The sequence below is a fragment of the Paramormyrops kingsleyae genome, chromosome 25 (assembly GCF_048594095.1).
Source record: "Paramormyrops kingsleyae isolate MSU_618 chromosome 25, PKINGS_0.4, whole genome shotgun sequence".
Lineage (NCBI taxonomy): Eukaryota > Metazoa > Chordata > Actinopteri > Osteoglossiformes > Mormyridae > Paramormyrops > Paramormyrops kingsleyae.
Genome location: NC_132821.1, coordinates 18082912 through 18100377, shown reverse-complemented (window position 1 = coordinate 18100377; position 17466 = coordinate 18082912). Strand labels below are relative to the sequence as shown.

General features: G+C 44.0%; 1 protein-coding gene across 13 annotated transcripts in view; it reads right to left on the bottom strand.

The window, feature by feature from the left end:
• The window catches only part of LOC111845764 (dynactin subunit 1-like), a 70701-nt gene that overhangs the window by 12646 nt on the left and 40589 nt on the right, over window positions 1-17466 (bottom strand). For 5 of the 13 annotated variants that reach the window (XM_023815414.2, XM_023815409.2, XM_023815402.2 and 2 more), the window contains 15 exons: window positions 17055-17072; window positions 14599-14619; window positions 12539-12730; window positions 11070-11267; window positions 8302-8506; window positions 7761-7839; window positions 7345-7504; window positions 6277-6381; window positions 5397-5588; window positions 4034-4150; window positions 3287-3439; window positions 3005-3165; window positions 2672-2840; window positions 1551-1619; window positions 557-769 (listed from right to left, as the gene is read on the bottom strand). In XM_023815414.2, coding sequence (XP_023671182.2) covers window positions 557-769; window positions 1551-1619; window positions 2672-2840; window positions 3005-3165; window positions 3287-3439; window positions 4034-4150; window positions 5397-5588; window positions 6277-6381; window positions 7345-7504; window positions 7761-7839; window positions 8302-8506; window positions 11070-11267; window positions 12539-12730; window positions 14599-14619; window positions 17055-17072 — 2052 coding nt within the window. The remainder of the gene's footprint in view (window positions 1-556; window positions 770-1550; window positions 1620-2671; window positions 2841-3004; window positions 3166-3286; window positions 3440-4033; window positions 4151-5396; window positions 5589-6276; window positions 6382-7344; window positions 7505-7760; window positions 7840-8301; window positions 8507-11069; window positions 11268-12538; window positions 12731-14598; window positions 14620-17054; window positions 17073-17466) is intronic. The other 8 variants (XM_023815403.2, XM_023815406.2, XM_072707619.1 and 5 more) reach the window with 5 other exon arrangements.

The following is a 17466-nucleotide window of genomic DNA, read 5'->3' as shown; positions in this document are numbered from 1 at the left end:
ACATGTAATTTTGTAGTAAAACTAGCTGATGGATTCAAATATTTCTGATGTGCTATGACCTCTCATAGACTGGTACTTAACGGGATTATTCTGTACTGGACAAGGGACATAAAAGATGGATGAAATTAACTACAAACAAATCGCCGATAATTCACGTCGCAAGTGCCTCCGGAGAGTGTACAGTAGCTCTCAAAACAGGTCTGTATGGTGTACCATAAGTTATATAATCTGAGAGAAATACCAGGAATGTTCACATGGAGCCGTAGATAAGACAGAGCAGTCACCCCAACACAGGAGAACTTCATTTGTATTATTTCTCTATTTAACCATAAGCTATAGTTAAACAATCTATGTTCATTTAACTGCATTAAAGATGCCACTTACACCTGTGTCTAAATAAGAAAGTGAGAGAAGCCTTTGTGGGTGCAGTTCGTACACTAATTAGTTGACATAGTGTGCTCTCGTTCATTTTCATTAAAACCAGACGCCCTAGTAGAGCCTTAGGTGCCCTTTTTATAAATCTCTAGTCACGCTCCTGAACCAGACCTGAACCCACCTGCTGGCCAAAAGCGAGGGCTGCTGGGATACCCGGGGCATCGGTGCCAGGCATCCTGCGACGGATCTTTTTGCAGAACTGGCGAATGTCGCTACAAGAGGTTTCCAGGTCCTTGAGCAGGACGGCCAGGTCGGTGCCATCCTGGCCAGGCTGAAGGTAAGCACGCAGGCGGCCCACCTCCACAGCCATGCAGTCCAAGGCACTCTGGGTAAACTGCCCAAACAAACGAGACCCATAAACGCCGCGCTGATACCCATGCAACTTGAAAAAATCCACATATGTATCATAATGTACATAGCCAGCTAAACAGTGATCCATACCTTTAGCTGACATTATTTAAATGCCTTTTCAAAGCTGGTAGAGAATCTTCTTATTGTAACGTTAATGGAACGTTATCTCCACATTTTACATTGTAACAAAGGTTTTGTCAATATTAACATCGTAACATTATTACCGGAACATTATTTTAACATAATGTTGAAAAATATTGTTTGATAATAAACTTTTATTTTTTATAAAAGTTCTGTAAGTGTACAGTATATCGGGAATACACCGTCCAGCCTTGAATCCTTCAGCTCAAAAGTGTGAAGCTGCAGTACCTTTTATTCTGTTGATATGTTATTATTCTTATCTGTAGTAGTAGTGGGATAATGTTCTGGGAACATCTAGAATGTTTCCATTCCTTAACGTTTCGTAAACATTCCTTGTAGAAAAAATTGTTAGCTTGGTATCATAGGTGGAGATTTCAGGTGTAGGGTACAAATCCAGACCAAGATTTTGTTTCAACCAAGCAGTTGAGTATAAAGAGTCACAGTCGTAGAGTACTCAACTGGTTGGTTGAAACAAAATCCTGGTCTGGATTTATACTCATTGCATGTGAAATCTCCAAACTGCAGTGTCTTGACTGTGAAAAAGGTGAACGAAACAGCGACACAGTGTGGTGTGAGATGTAATGACAGCAGGTAAATGTGAAGGCGGCGGCGACAGTAGCTACCCGGATGTGGTCGGCCAGCTGCATGGTGCAGTCCTCTGCCTGCTCTGCCAGATGGATGCTGTACAGGTGCTGCAGGGCGAGACAAGAGCCGGCAAAATGGTAACCAACTTTATAATGAACACAGAAAGAACCTGAACGAGCTCTTTCGCCACAAACTGCAGTCCAGCATCGCCCCAGACCACTGTGTAACGCTGTATAACGCACACTCCACCTATGGTAGAAAATGAGAATGGAAGTGATAAAAGGATGGATCTGTTACAGACCCTAATTTCTAAAATGGAAATTTTCAAACGCCCACCGTTAAAATTACTTATATAGGAAAGGCTACAGAAAACAGCTAAATATGCATTTATATATTTATATATGTTTATGCATCTGAATGTTCTCTGTATGCTAAAACATTTTTTCTTGTTAACCTGGTTAAATATTTTAATGTGTTTTGAGTCAATACTCAGGTTACCAGAGGTAGTCATGGGGAAGAAAAATTATACTTTGGCAGTCCTGGTTTGTGAGATTATCTGGTGCCATCTATAAATTTCACTAGGTCAAATTACGATTACCAGGTTCTGACAATAACCTCTTGTGCTGTGAATATTCTCATGTTTTATTTTTTTTGCTTTTGTTGCACTTACTTTGTTTTTACGTAGGACACCATGGGTCCTAAGAAGGTTAGTGGTAGCAGCAAACCAAAGAGGAAGGTTGTGAGAATCATGATAGAGTTTTAAAAAAAAAAGTATGACAGAGGTGCTTTGATCTCATGTCTGATCTCGCTACAGAAAGGCGAAATAATTCTTCATTTATTTCATGCCTTTGTGGTTTTAAAGTTAAAGTTTAACATTATGAAAGTATTTATACAGGTTTATACAGGCAGTCATTTGGGGGTCTGGAATGGATTAATCCAATTTACATTATTTCTCATGGGAAAAACTGATTCGGTTTTCAACCAAATCAGTTCTAGAACAGCCTTCTGGAATGGATTAAGTTTGAGAACCGAGTTTCCACTGTATTCTCCTACTGCATGGTCATCCCATCCAGCAAGTGCCATGAAGCTTGATTTCTCAAGCCACTTCATGTGTAGGTTCATGATAATGCAGCATTATTCCTTGCGATTCATTCCATACCTGGTAGTACTTGATGGCCTTGGTCAGAGGCTCCACATTCACCGTCTCGTCCAGCTGGTCTTTGTGCAGCAGGTCGATGAGAAAATCCAGGCTGCGCTCATGAACGCTCATCTCCGGGTACAGCATGCCCACCTTCTTATACACCTCCACGCTGCACTGGTTCAGAGCTCTGAGAGAGGCACACGCCAGCACACTGCGTTAGACTCATGCCTGGGTGCAGCGAGAAGCCGAGGGTGGAAACTCCCACAGGGCCGGAAGGTCAGGGGTGTCGCGTACAAAACTAATGCCAGGCCTGCATGTCGACATGCCGCACAGGAGACCGAAAGGACGTACTGCTCGTATTTGTGCAAGGTGGCCTGCAGCAGGCTGAGGGAGTAGACCAGGCCGGCGGCGAAGCTCAGCTGCTCCCCCACTGCGCCACGCATCCCGGCGCGAGCCACACAGTTCTCGTTCAGGTTAAACTTCTCCTGCGCCTGCTTGCTGATCAGCTCCGCCTGCGCAGACATACAGGCGCACAAAGCTGCCACTCTGGGAACTGGGGCGACGACACGCAGCGGCTACGAAGTGACAAAACTGTGACGGGGCCTCGTCTTCGGTCCGACGCCGATGCCTCACCTTGCAGATGAGCCGCGGGATGAGCAGCAGGACGAGGATGCAGTCGTGGTCTCCGCCATGCCGCAGGAAGGAATCCGGCATGAAGGAGGTGAGCAGGGACACCTGTCTGCTGGCCTGGATCACCTCCATCTTCCTAAGCTCCATTTCGATAGCCTACCATAACCGAGGCGACACAAATCTGTCAACACTGATGTTTCATATTAGTTATATTACTTCATTCATACTAATTTCTTGAATGTGTGTGTGTATGAGTGTGTGTGTGTGTCTGACTCGATAATTGCTGTTATTGTCTGTTCTTAAAAGTCCAACCAAGGACTAGGTTTGCAAATTAGCCTTCGGCTAGAAAACCTCCGTACAAAACAACAGTTGCATTGTTTTCACATGTAACATTATCTTTTGTCCTTGCTCAGTAAATCCAATACATAAATAAACACAAAGGCAGCTAATCAGATACTTACTGCCATCTAATATAAATTGCAAGACAAAATTCATAAATGCCCAACATTCCTGAGATACAGACCAGTGGTTCTATGTGTCCCACTGGTGGTATGCGAGCTCCCTCTAGTGGTACATGCAAGTATCTTCTTTAATGACATTGGTCATAATGGTGGTGGGCGAAAAGATATTTATGAGGTGTAAAAAGTTTGTGAGTGACTGATGTCGACTGTAGACTGTGTTGCTATGCAAATAACATGATCTTGAGTTGCTGTCAGTACTGGCCACATTTACGGGGCGGGGCAGGTTCACCTTCGCATAGGCCTTGGTTTCTGCAAACTTGATCTTGAAATCAAACATCTCGACGGGCGGCTGCTGCTGCTGCTCCACTGAGGCCTCCTGCTGGCTCATCAGCTCCCTGTTTACCTCCTGCAGAAGTGCAGGAGCAAAGGAGGTGGAGGAGGATTAGACGAAGTGAGTCATCACGCGGCTTTTCATTGGACTGACAAGAAGAACAGTTCATAACCTACTCAGCTGCACTTCAGTGCAGCTCCAGAACAAAACAGGACTTATTTAAATGACATAAAAACACAGCAAATTGGTAAATTACTTACAATGGTTGTAACATTAAGTAATCTCGAGGCAGGTCTAATATACGAACTAAATTAATTTGAAATGCTATAAATGGATTTCGTATAAAATATTTTTTAAGTATGTTTTATGAATCTTCGTGTTTGGTGTAAAACTATGATGATATGTCTGTCAGACTGCGTTAGCTTTCATACCCTCTCCTACCATCACCCCAGCATTTGCAGCGACCATCCATACAGCCATCGGCAACTAACACTCCATCTTTGGGTAATCCGTACCTCAAGTTATTTAACTAATTTAATTAATTAATGAATTCAGCTGGTGGTGAAATGTAATGGATACATGGAATGTCTGAGGTGCCCCTGAGGAGAGTTAGGGAATGAAGCGGCGTTCATCTAGCCATCCAACACGGTATCAGTAACTCATTGCAGAACAGAAGAAATTGTTGTTAGTTTTTATTGTGTTACTCTTAATTTGCATATATTCTAGTATTAAATTGTGCCTTAATACACCCTCTCCTCATTTAGCAATTACCTCAGTTAGCAACAATTTGCTAATATGAGTGTAATAAAAAAAATGTACATTTACAAACAATGCACGCTTTTACAATCAAATTTTGCAGCCCCAAAAACAATGCACAACAGAGTGAGAGTGACACTGACATAACTGTACGACATATCTATATGAGACAGCAGCAGCCAGCGATCTTCACACCCCAGAGCACAGTTACGGTCACACCTACACCCTGTTTTCACTAAGTAACCATTCCGCTTACCGACCTGGGGTATGTTTCCTAAAAGCTCCTGTTACAAATTACATAGTTAGAACTGTTTAGTTGCATGGTTCCAACTATATAAGTTGCTAATGTTTTTAGCAACTATGCTTTTGGGAAACGTACCCCAATCATTGGACCAGAACTTGGTCGCTAAACAAAAAGAGGGCGTATATACTTACTACCCAGATAAACAGTTTTAAACATTTTCTTTGATGGCCTAATCCCTTTGTACAGTGCAGGTATAATGCCTATGAAGTCCTGGCCCCCTGAATCTGCTATGCCTCTCGGACGCCCCCATGTGGAACACACCTGCAGGTGCGCGGTTAGCTCCCGGTACTTCTGTATGGTCTGCTGGAAGTCCGCAACAGTCTCCTGGGCCGCCTCCACTCTCTTTTCTGCCTCCCGCACCTGCGCCACACCCAGGTCCAGCTGCTCCCGCAGCTCCAGCTCCGTCTCCCGCGCGTTTTCCTGCAGCTCGTCGTTCATCTCATTAATGGCCTCCTGTAAAACAGAGAGGAGATGCGGCTCAGCCACTGGGGGGGCAGGGCGAACCCGAGAGCAGATGCTGCATCGTGACGGAATTTAGTGATGGAGGGAGAAAGTCTGAAAAAAGGACTATAATTATTGGTGTGTTTTCAGTCACCAGTAGGTTTTGCCCCGTTCTAATCCAACCAAAAACAGCTATAAAACTCAGTTATTTAAAGCAATTTCTAATAGTTTCCTTCTTCAAAGTATATTTGCTCCATCCATTCATTCATTATCCAGCCACCTACTGCCAGCAACATCAATACATCCATGTAACAACACATATGCAACATATGTACTAATTATGCTAGAATACTGCGTTAAGTAATAACTCAACAAAATGCAATTATATTTCACTTAATCATATAACAGCACCCACATTTTGCTATACTCTATCACATTTTGTAATAGCTTGAATGCAGTATGCAATAAATTTCCCTGCATTTTGTAATAAAATATTACATATTGTGGCGGTTATTACAAAATGCAAGAGTGGCACTTTTTAATGATGAAAATGTAATACTGTGCATCATGTAATAAACATCCAAAATGTATGTCTTCATTGACACTTTGTTGAGTTATTACAAAATGCGGTGTTATTACACAATGCGTCTAATGAAGTTTCTGAGCAAAATAATGAAGGGGAGGAGGGTAATCCACTCACCAAGTCAGTGACCGTCTCCCGTAGCTCCCGCACTTTCTCCTCCAGGTCCAAGTTCCTCTCTGTCAAGGTCTCCACCATCTCCTCCGCCCCCAAGGCGGCGTCGACCTGTTCCAATGACCGCATAATGAACGCTAAGACCGGTTGTCAAAAACCCCTCAAAGGGCCAGTCTGGCAAACCCAGTTTAAAACCTTTGACTCAGAAAGTGAGCGTCATCCATGGTACAACTTGCATGTACATTTTTACTAATGAAATTTATTTATTCTTTGTTATGTTTTTACAAGTCAAAAAGCTCCTTCTGCTTTCTGTGACAGTGTAGTATACATTTCACTGTAGAGGACGGCAAAAGCAATCAACAGGAAGTCACAGTGTAATTGTAGCGAGAGCACAAGAAGGTGACATTCAGGGAGTCCACCCCTGATTTACTATTCATCCAATTCACACCCCAGCAGCGCTCAGTCTCCCTAAATACTGATTAATTCAGGTACCGAACTGCACCTTTTTACTCTTTGCTATATTTCTGCTATATTTAATAACTTTTCTATATTACACAATCAGGGCTGCAGCAAGGATTTCTAAAATTCCAAGGTGAAAAGTGTTCCTAGGTGTGCCTGTAATGGGCTGTGGTTACTGAGGACTTTACCTTGGTGTCCTCAATGGTAGAGATGGGAATGTACATAATTATATTCTATTACTTTCCCCTGCTTTTCTTCTTTTTCTCTGTAAAGCACCTTGAATTCCCACCATGTATAGAACGTGATACATAAATTTTGTCATGTATTACCCCATATTCACATTCAACTTTCAAATTAACTCCAAGTTCAGCAGGAATGTTAACGTCATATAACACATGCTTCAGTATCATATGGATGGGTAACATGCTGTCAAAAGGTCTAAGAGACTGAAAAAATTTAATTGGAACTGAATTGGAATGTATGTGTCTAATGAATTATATGAATACATAAAATATATATTATATTGAAAATGCACAACTGCTCTGAGAAATTTTAAGACAATTGTCCATTAAATATAAAGGCTAGACTTTTCAACATGAGCCTTGCGGATCGAACCTGTTCCTTCAGCTCATCAATGGTCTTCTCAGCCTGCTTCATCTCCTCTAGCAGCTTCTCTCTCTGCTGCCGTAGCGTCTCCAGCTCAGAGTTCTTCTTCTCCATCTGCTTCTGTAGCTTCACATGCTCCTGTTTTTCTGAAGCTGACAGATCTCGCATCCTATATATGGCACAATGACAGCACTATGATTACCCAGTTCCTCTGCATATACACCTTGCACATATGCATACATCAGGGTTTGCACTTTTTCTAGTTAGGTAGACAAGGGGGTATAGTGAACTCATAGCCAGACAAAGGCAGATGTTTGACTGTGGCAGGCAAAATTCTTCACAAACTAGGTTGCAATCATCAGATCCCATGGACAACACCAGGAAGCAGCAGAGAGAAGGGCAAGAGCACGGAGCTGCCTGTTCACCTGACCAAAGCCTCCTTCAGTCTGCCGTTCTGCTCCTCCAGCTGCTTCACATGGTAGCTGGACGCTGCTCCATCGGAGCCTATGGGGCGCACAGCGTTACGTCAGAATCTCAGCTATCATATGCATTATCGTGTGATAATCAATTAAAAAGTCAATCGCTCAATCAAATCGCTGACTCAATCAAATAACTTGGTTATTTACTATCCATTGATCACTATCCATCATCACTTTATCTATCCATCCATTCGTCCATCAATCCATCCATCTAAACATGCTGAAACACTACATAGACAAGTGAAAAAACAGAACTTGATATAATGGCTGACATTCTATTTAACAATAACCTTGCTGTCTCTCTATAGTCTGAGACTTTACAGTATGATCACAAACTTCAAGAAGACAGAATAAATTAAACAGGGTTGAATGGTTACTTTGCATGTTGATTAAAATGCTTCAGTGAGAGATTTGTTATGATAAACTGCACCTTGGCACCATATTTAGCGGGTCCCACTGATGGGAGCCCATAGAGAAAAACACTCACCTTTCTCCTCTATCTCATGCTTGAGAATTTCAAGGTCCATGGTGAGCTCCTCCACCTTCTCCTTCAGGGAGTCCACCTCCTGCTGCAGTGACTCCGCCCGCTCCTCCGCCATCTCCTTGTCCAGCGTGGCCATCTCGATGGCATCTGCCGTGTCGGCCATTTCCTCCATGTAGCGGTCCTTAGCCTCTAGGGCCTCTTTCGCCTCCTGAAGTGGGAGAAGGGAGGACATCCAGCCATCAGTCCGGGAACCATAATGTCCAGCATTAAATGTAATGTACAATTCACTCACCATGTTCAGATGCTGTGTGGTTAGGCATTAGAATGGCTAAGATGTGTGATCTAAGGGATGGTGAATGTGGTGTGATGTTTGATGCTAGGAATGGTGGGTCCAGCGACTCAGAAGCAGTGAGAGTCAGCACGCCCAAATCCGAATCAATGGTATTCTACCAAAAAAGTGTGTTTCTCTCAAGTGAAGGGGGAGACTCTGCCCTTACTGAAGGAATTTAACTGCCTCCGGCACTTGTTCACAAGCGATAAGAGATTCACGCATAAACCGGTTTGTTCACTGCCGTTTTGTCAGCACTGAGGACGTCCATGGTGTTGTGATATCTAAGCTGGTACAGAAGTCTCCATCCTCACTAATGGCCATGAACAAGCGGCCAAAATCAAGTCTCTTCCAGGGAAGCAGCACGAGGTGAGGGGGGACCTTAAAATATTGAAGGTGCTCCTTCAGATCAGAAGGACATAAGCTTTGCTGATTTGGGGCATCTTGTACTAATGTCTCCTGGCTGGCTCTCAGACTCATTGGGAGTTAGGGTTGGGCGAGATATCCATAAAATATCGTACTGTCATTATGAACATTGATATCATGCTGAATATCTTGAGTGTCATGGTATAGCCTAAACACTTATCTTGCATAATTAACAATTAAAATGTAGTATTTTTACACAAAAGACATCAACGTGTGTTATACCTATTACATGCTAAATAACTATTAGTAAAAGAATTGGTCATCATCATAATCAGAATCTGCATATAAATTTTTGAATATTATGATAAATATCAATATTGTGAAAGAAGTGTAATATCACTTTTGGGCCCAACGTAAGACCCAACACATGCTGGAGGAAGTAAATCTCCCAGCTAGCTTGAGAAACCCCACAGCAAGCTAAAAACTGACCCCCAAAAAAGAAGGTCTCTGGCCCCTTCGGAATACTCACCCTAAACAGGAAAAGTGATGAAGATGGATGAAAAATTGATATATTACATAATGCTTTATCATTTGTATTGATACTGTGTTATTGTATACTGAGAAGGGTTGGTGCCCCATCCTGGGCTGTTCCCTGCCTTGGACTCCCACTCCGCAACCCTGAATTGGCCAAGCAGTTACAGAAAATGGATGGATGAATGTTATTTTGTAAGTTTTTTCTCCTTGCTTGGTATACGTCTGCGTCCCTCTTTTTGGCAAGTATTGCTTGGTAATTTACTAAAATCTAAAATGAGGACTTGGATAAGGCGTCTTTAATTGATTGACTAATTGATTGACTCCTTGTTAATTTTCTAGGTTTGCTGCTTGAACATCTGCATGGGCCAAGTTTACAGGACGTTCATTAAGAACCAGCACCACACACACCCATGTCAGGACACTCAGTTTAGGTTTCATGAGAATATGGGCTCCAGTATAATGGTATGAAAACACGTATCGTTAAAGGAGAACCGGCCAGGATTAAAACGCTACGGTAAATGAGCGAAGTCCATGCGAAGAAACAAAGTGTAATTATGCAAAATTAAAGAAATGTGGTGTTTCGCATTCGTGTGTCATTTTCCTTTTGCATGGTAGAGATAGATACAGTGAAAATTAGTTGCATTTTGTTGAGTTATCACTTAATGCAGTATTCTAATGTAAATTTACTTATTAACTAATGTAATCCAGTTAGTGTCAGAAAGTGACCTTGTCACCTTTCTTCTGCCACTCAACGTGTCTACGTGGGACAGACATTACTGAGCAAGGCTTTGGTGAGACACTACAGCACACTGAAATTTAAAGTTAGGTAGGTATACCTTACTTAATATGTTAGCCTTGACCTACAATCAGTCTTTACGTTTCTATGCTTCTGCTTATATATGAAACGTCACCAGGAAAATCTAAAGGCTTGATAGTAGCTTAATTAGAGATATATTCCAATCAAGCTCTCGGAAAAGAGGCTTTATGTGCAAAAAATAATGCCACGGTTATAATTACGGAGCTTCACACTTTCATTCATTTATACAGGCTGAGCTACAGTATACAGGTTGAGGAAATCAGACTTAAGACTTTGCTTGGGAATATGACAGCAGAAGTTTACGTCTGTGAGCCCAGCTTCCAAGGTCTGCTACATATGTCCCCGATTCATTTAAAATATGCTAACCACACATAAACATAAACATGTCTTTTCAGTTGGTAAACTGGGAATGCATGTACAATTGCATCCATCCATCCATCCATTTTCTGAAACTGCTCGTCATATTCAGGGTTGCGAGGGGTCTGGAGTCTATCCCTATGGGTGCAAGGCAGGGAACAACCCAGGATGGGCCGCGAACCCATTACAGGCAAGTAATTAGAAAATTATTTTTATTTCTAGAAATAGGAAGTAATAAAAACAGAAAAGAAAACACTGTTAGAAATGGTGTCTAATCATGTGGGTTTCTGCAGAGCTCTGAGGAGCACGGCTGAGGAAGCCCGAGGGAGGCAGGAGGTGACGCGCAGGAGGTGACGCGGAGCCCGCTACCTTTCTGGCCTCCTTAAGCTGCTTCTGCAGCTCGGCCTGCTGCTCCTGCATCTTGCTCTTCCACTCCTGCAGCTGCTCCAGCTGGATCTTGTACTTCTCCAGCTCCTTCAGCTTAGCCTTGTCCTCATTGCGCTTCATACGCAGGGTCTCCAGCTTCTCCTCCAGGTCCTTCACCTGAGCCCTGAGTGCCTCCTCCTCCTGGGAGAGGAAGGGAGGGAGATGGTAAAAGCGAGAGAGGCAAGGGAAGGAGAGGAGAAAAAAGGAAGGGGCAACAAAAGCATGGTGCCACTTTACAGTAAGGCTACCCATATAAAGGGTTATGAATGGTGTATTATCTGGTTATTAATTAGGTTGTAACACTGTAAATTATTAAGACAATTTTAAACAAGTTATAACAGTTTTCTTTTTATTAATGAGTTACTACCATTTACAAGGCAAAAGGGAGCCTTATTGTAAAGTGGTGCCCACAGCATTGTGAGATGTCATTGCCATTCTTCTATCTCAGTCCTCTCCTCTTAGTTCTGAACCATGCCCCTTCACCCTGACTCAGAAGGAGAAGGTAAAATGGGGGGATCTTAACACAGCGCAGCACCAGACACCATGCAAACCATGATCAAACCTGCTATACTGTTTGCAGTATGGATGCCAAGTTACTTGGCAGTTAGCCTAAAGTATGGCCATAACCATAGGACTCAGCAGACCTTGGCTTTGTGTTGCTGATGGAATTTGGCCCTGAGAGAAAAAGAGATGGTGGCCACTGGTTAAACCCATTTCCAACCAGTTACATTTACGTTTAAACTGGGCTAAAGCAGGCAACAATTTACAGCATGGAGTAGTTGCTCTGAAAAGATACTGGCGGGGGGGGGGGGGGCGGGGTATGGCAGGTGATAGCAGGTTAGGGCATGCCTTACCTAGCTGGGGACTGGGTGGGGCATGGCTTACCTTGCTGGGGACTGGGCGGGGCATGCCTTACCTTGCTGGGGACTGGGCGGGGCATGCCTTACCTTGCTGCGGACTGGGCGGGGCATGGCTTACCTTGCTGGGGTCTGGGCGGGGCATGCCTTACCTTGCTGGGGACTGGGCGGGGCATGCCTTACCTTGCTGGGGTCTGGGCGGGGCATGGCTTACCTTGCTGCGGACTGGGTGGGGCATGGCTTACCTTGCTGGGGACTGGGCGGGGCATGCCTTACCTTGCTGCGGACTGGGCGGGGCATGGCTTACCTTGCTGCGGACTGGGTGGGGCATGGCTTACCTTGCTGGGGTCTGGGCGGGGCATGCCTTACCTTGCTGGGGACTGGGCGGGGCATGCCTTACCTTGCTGCGGACTGGGCGGGGCATGCCTTACCTTGCTGCGGACTGGGCGAGGCATGCCTTACCTTGCTGCGGACTGGGCGGGGCATGCCTTACCTTGCTGCGGACTGGGTGGGGCATGGCTTACCTTGCTGCGGACTGGGTGGGGCATGGCTTACCTTGCTGGGGACAGGTACAGGTGGGGCCCCGGGTGACAGCAGGTTGCCGCTGGGTGATGGGATGACAGGTGCTGCCAGAGGAGTTTGAGCGGGGGTGCTGGGCTCGCTGCTGCTCATTTCCCCAGCAGAGGCGGAGGCCGACCCCGAGGGGCCCGCCTTGGAGGCCGTGGAGCCAGTGGGCCGGCTGGGCTGCTGCGAGGGATTATTCATGTGAACATACACCCCAAACATGGCTGACAAGCACTGCTTCACAGTATCCCATATATCCTGCCTGCAACAAAGCCCATATGAAACAAACTCCTCATCAAAAAGCAACAAATCCTCACATTTCATTCAGTGTTAAATATTCACAGGAAATGCTAAATTTAAAGTAGACGGCAACACACCTGCAGGGAGAGAAGCTCCAGCGCTACATATGTTGGTGACTAAACCTCTAATCCTACAGCATTAACCAAGGCAGGCACAACACCCAGTAAAATTAGCGTCATTAAAACTATTACTTGTGAAACATCTAAACCTACACAATACAAACCTTGACTAACACGAGACATCCTTCAAGTTCACAATGTCCTTTATCTTACACCAATTGTGGTGCTACAATGTAACAGATAAAGGTTTTACAGTAGAACCAGTGTCCCTGCTAAGGGTTTGGAGGTAGAAATGGGCAGTTAAGAAGAACTGTAGTCACCCCACCTCCAGCTGTGAGAACGAGTGTTTATAAAGGTTCATGCTGCATGTCATTAGAAGTGTCCCCTTTCCCACTGCGGCCACAGCTTAATGAGTGAGTGTGCAGACATCCTGAACGTCTAAAAATCACGTGACATGGCTTTCTGTCTGGGTCACTGCTGAAGCTCTGCACATGGGCTTAATGAACAGGGGTACGTTTCCCAAAAGCTGGAGCCATATATCAGCAGCCATACCATCTGCAGTGCAGACTAGGTGATCCATCTGAAGCAGGTTTGGGCCTGGCCAGTACTTGGATGGGAGACCAACTAGGAAAGCTGGGTTGCTGCTGGAAGAGCTGCTGGTGTGGCCAACAGGTTAGCCCATCCTGTGGTCAGTGTGGATCCCAGTGCCCCATTGCAGTGACGGGGACACTGTACTGTCAAAATCAGTGCCGTCCTTCAGATGAGATGTAAAGCCGAGGTCCAGATAGAGTGGTACTTTGATGTCCTGACTAAGATTGCCCACTGTGGCCCTTCAAAACTGGCCTCCTGTTCATCTTCTATATCTAATTGGTGAATTCTCTCCTGCCCCTTCACCACCTTAGCTATTGTGTGGTGAGCGTACTGGCGCAGAATGGCTGCTGTTGCATCATCCAGGTGGGGGCTACACAGTACTGGTGGTTGAAGTGGCTCAGCGTTGGTTCTGTAAATTGCTTTGGGTGTCTTTAAAAGTGCTATATAAATATAATACTCATTCATATACAAGTAGCTAGTGGGAGTATTCGGGAAATGCACTGCAGATCTGCGTCTGACTGCAGTGTGCCCAGAACGGAGGTGCCCATCAGCTTTTGCTGCGGTATTTACAGGCATCTGTGATCGATAACTTCTGCTCCAGCCGAATCATACATCGTGATCCATTAACCACATGGTTACGCACAGCACTGCATTCCGCTCTCTAGACGCTAGAAATATATCAGTACAGCAGCAGTTTCAAATTTATTGTCTGGTGCCTTGTTTTATTTGAACATATTCCCTGACTTCATTAGTGTAATTTCCTTAATTGACTGAACAGTCAGAATAGTTGCCCTCAATAACCTTACCTATAGTTTTCCCTTAGTAAGTAACACTGGATGTGTTTAAAAATTCAGACATGTACACACATTTGCAGGATATGTTACCATGTGATGACCACCATGTGATGACCACCATGTGTTTATTCATCATTTATGGAAATAACAATGGGATGACAATGCGCAATTATGAACAAAACAAAGAAGTTGCCTTGAATCACAGTATCGCAATCTGTGACCAAAGATCAGGCAAATAAAGCATGTGTCACTGGGCCGGATCCCACCTTCCCCCAAAATAATCCCCTATGCTGGATATGGAGCTCACCTTGGTGCGCCTGGTGGTGGTCTGCAGGAAAATAGGAGGGTTTGTGCCGAACAGAGTCACAGGGAGGAGAGGTTAGGCACACAGACAAAGAGGCAGGTTGGCAGGCAGGCAGACGCACAGACGGACGGAGAAGCAGAGGGGAAGAACCAGTCGCAGGAGAGATGGCGTGGAGCGGAAGGAGAAGAACATAGTCGGGGTTAATAAAACCAGGCCTTACCCACGAAAAGCCCCAAAGAACTGAAAGACCACCATAATAATGTATTAACTAAAGAAGGGCTCCTTTTCACACAAAAGTATTGGTTATCTGAACTACTCATTGCGGCGCCAAACTTCTGATTCTCTTCGTTTCATGGTTTGTCATTCTCCGTTTGTCTGTCCTCCCATAAACAGACGATACAAACAGGCCCCAAGCTACCTGCACCAACCGCCCACTATTCCTGCAGAGTTTCTCCACAGTCCGCACGCAAAGTCAAAACTATCAGCTATCAGATATCTATTCTAAACTAAACCATCAGTTCCAAAGGCAAGTGAGGGGCACAGAAATGGCTGGCCAGCTAACAGGGAACATTCCCAGAACTTCAGTAAACATTATGGGAAGGTCTTCGCAAAGTTGGCAGAGAACACTTTACTGTAACGTTAATGGAACGTTAATGGAACGTTATTTCCACGTTTCACACAAGGTTCTGTCAATGTCAGCACGATAAAATTACTTGAACATCTTTTTTACACAATTAATACTGCATTATAATAAAACTATTTTATGAAAGTGTGATATGTGTATATGGTATAAGCATCACCCAGCCTCGAACCCGTGGCCTTTGAGGTGTAAAGCAACAGTGCTACCCACTTCTCTATGATGCTCTAAGGCTGCTTATATATCATTATTCTTAAATTGTAGTAGTTACTACTACCATTAGTACAGGGATAACATCAAGAAAATTAGAGACTTTGAACGTTTCCATAGCTTAATTGTAAGATTTGATAACTGTTACCAGATCAAAAAATTGTTAGCGGGGGGGGGGGGGGGGGGGGGGGTCAGATGCTACTTTTCACAGATGCTGTTGCCCTGAATACCTGTCATTGTCACTGGAGCTGGGCTGGTGTAGCATACGCTGATAAGAACAACGACTGGTACGAAAAGCAGCTGCTAATGGCTTCATTGTGCTTTCAGCGGCAACAGCCTCTAAGTACAGAGAGGATAGAACATTCTCCTGATGTGATACCACTGTCTATCCAAGTCTACTACACTATCTTTACTAAAATACTAAAATAAAATAGCTAATACCCTACACAAGTTGACTAACATTTACATTAATTAAATTAAAAACTTCTGTGTTATATGTTAACCAAATTCATCGGTTTCTCCTTATGGGTTTCAGAGTTCTTTGAGGTCTTCAAAAATGCTGACATAGTTCACAGTTCCTAATAAATTAGACCAACATGAGAAATGACTTTTCCTTGAGGTAAAATTTCTAATTTCTGAATAGCATAAGTTACAGTGTGATTAACTCTAAAGAGTTTAAATATTTGAAATTTCCAAATGGTCTTTCCAAATTGTACAAATTTCATAAAATAAGAGAGAAAATGAACTGTCTTAGTTGGTGAAACAACCATAAGACATTTGCATAGCTGGATTTTCATATTCTTTGACTTTTTTATTCTTTTAATAATTTCCACACTCAAACTTCCAACACTAAACATCTCTAAAAACATTTTTTGCCTCTTCAGTTCAAGGCACTGATTAGATTAGGGCATTCAGTATAAATTAGCTTCATACTTTATAGTGACAACAAATTAGAGATGACAGTCATTGTGACTAATCTGAGTGAAATATTACATTACTTTTTGACTTTAAATACACAAATATTGTTAACTGACTTCAAAGATTGGAATATTTAAATGATGGCAAGGCAAGGAAATCATTGACTCCACACCAAAAACATGCCGTACATAAGACCAATGCTTTTGTGTTCGTAAACAATTCACGCTATCGAGAAGATGAGGCTAGTGCGGCTGCAGCATGCAGAAGTTCACTGACTCTCCCACTGACACTTAAAGTATCTTAGACGATTGTCCAGCAGGTCAATCACATAACTGATAAGGGCTGCATGCCAGTGAAAATGACAAATGAATACATGACACAAACATATCACTACAAAGGCAAATTAATAGCAAATAAAAAATATATGACAAAAAAAAAAACACAACGGAGTCTGGAGTCCTGAGCATGTTACTAGAAAGCACTGCAAAAATCAAACCTATGAGCCAATAACTGCCCCTCCCCACCCATGCAAAAACCCAGCAGTAACAGAATAATTCAGAAAAGGCAAAGGCACCCCAATGCATTCACGCAACACACACTGCTAGCACGGACTCTAAGCACCACTGTGACCAAATGAATGATGGAGAGATGACAAATCAGCCGTGGCAGAAATAAAAAGAAGAGTAACTAGTACCTTCCGTGGCGCGGGCGTCTGTCTCATCATATTTGCAAAAAAGGAGAGATGCAGGTAGAGATAAACAGAGAGACCTTCAGTCACAATCACATTGAGCGGGCGAGAGGAAGACGGATAGATGAAAGGCAGCAGGAAGACGCTAGTAATCCCGGAACAATGCGTGCTTAGCGTAATGCACGGCGCCGGCTGAGTAGCTAAGAAGTGATGCTGCTGGCGAATTCCCAGGGGAAATCCGCGCGCCGCCGCCGTCCAATCGCGGGCTATTGTCTGTCCTCTCGCACCAGCACCTTCTGTTTTCTCTCTAGAAAGCTACCATCTTGCTCTGCCTTTCCGCAGGCCCCCTTCCCTGCACCTGCTCACAGAAGAATCCCCCGCCCCCCTCCCCCCCGCCCCCCAACCGTCTGCTGTGATT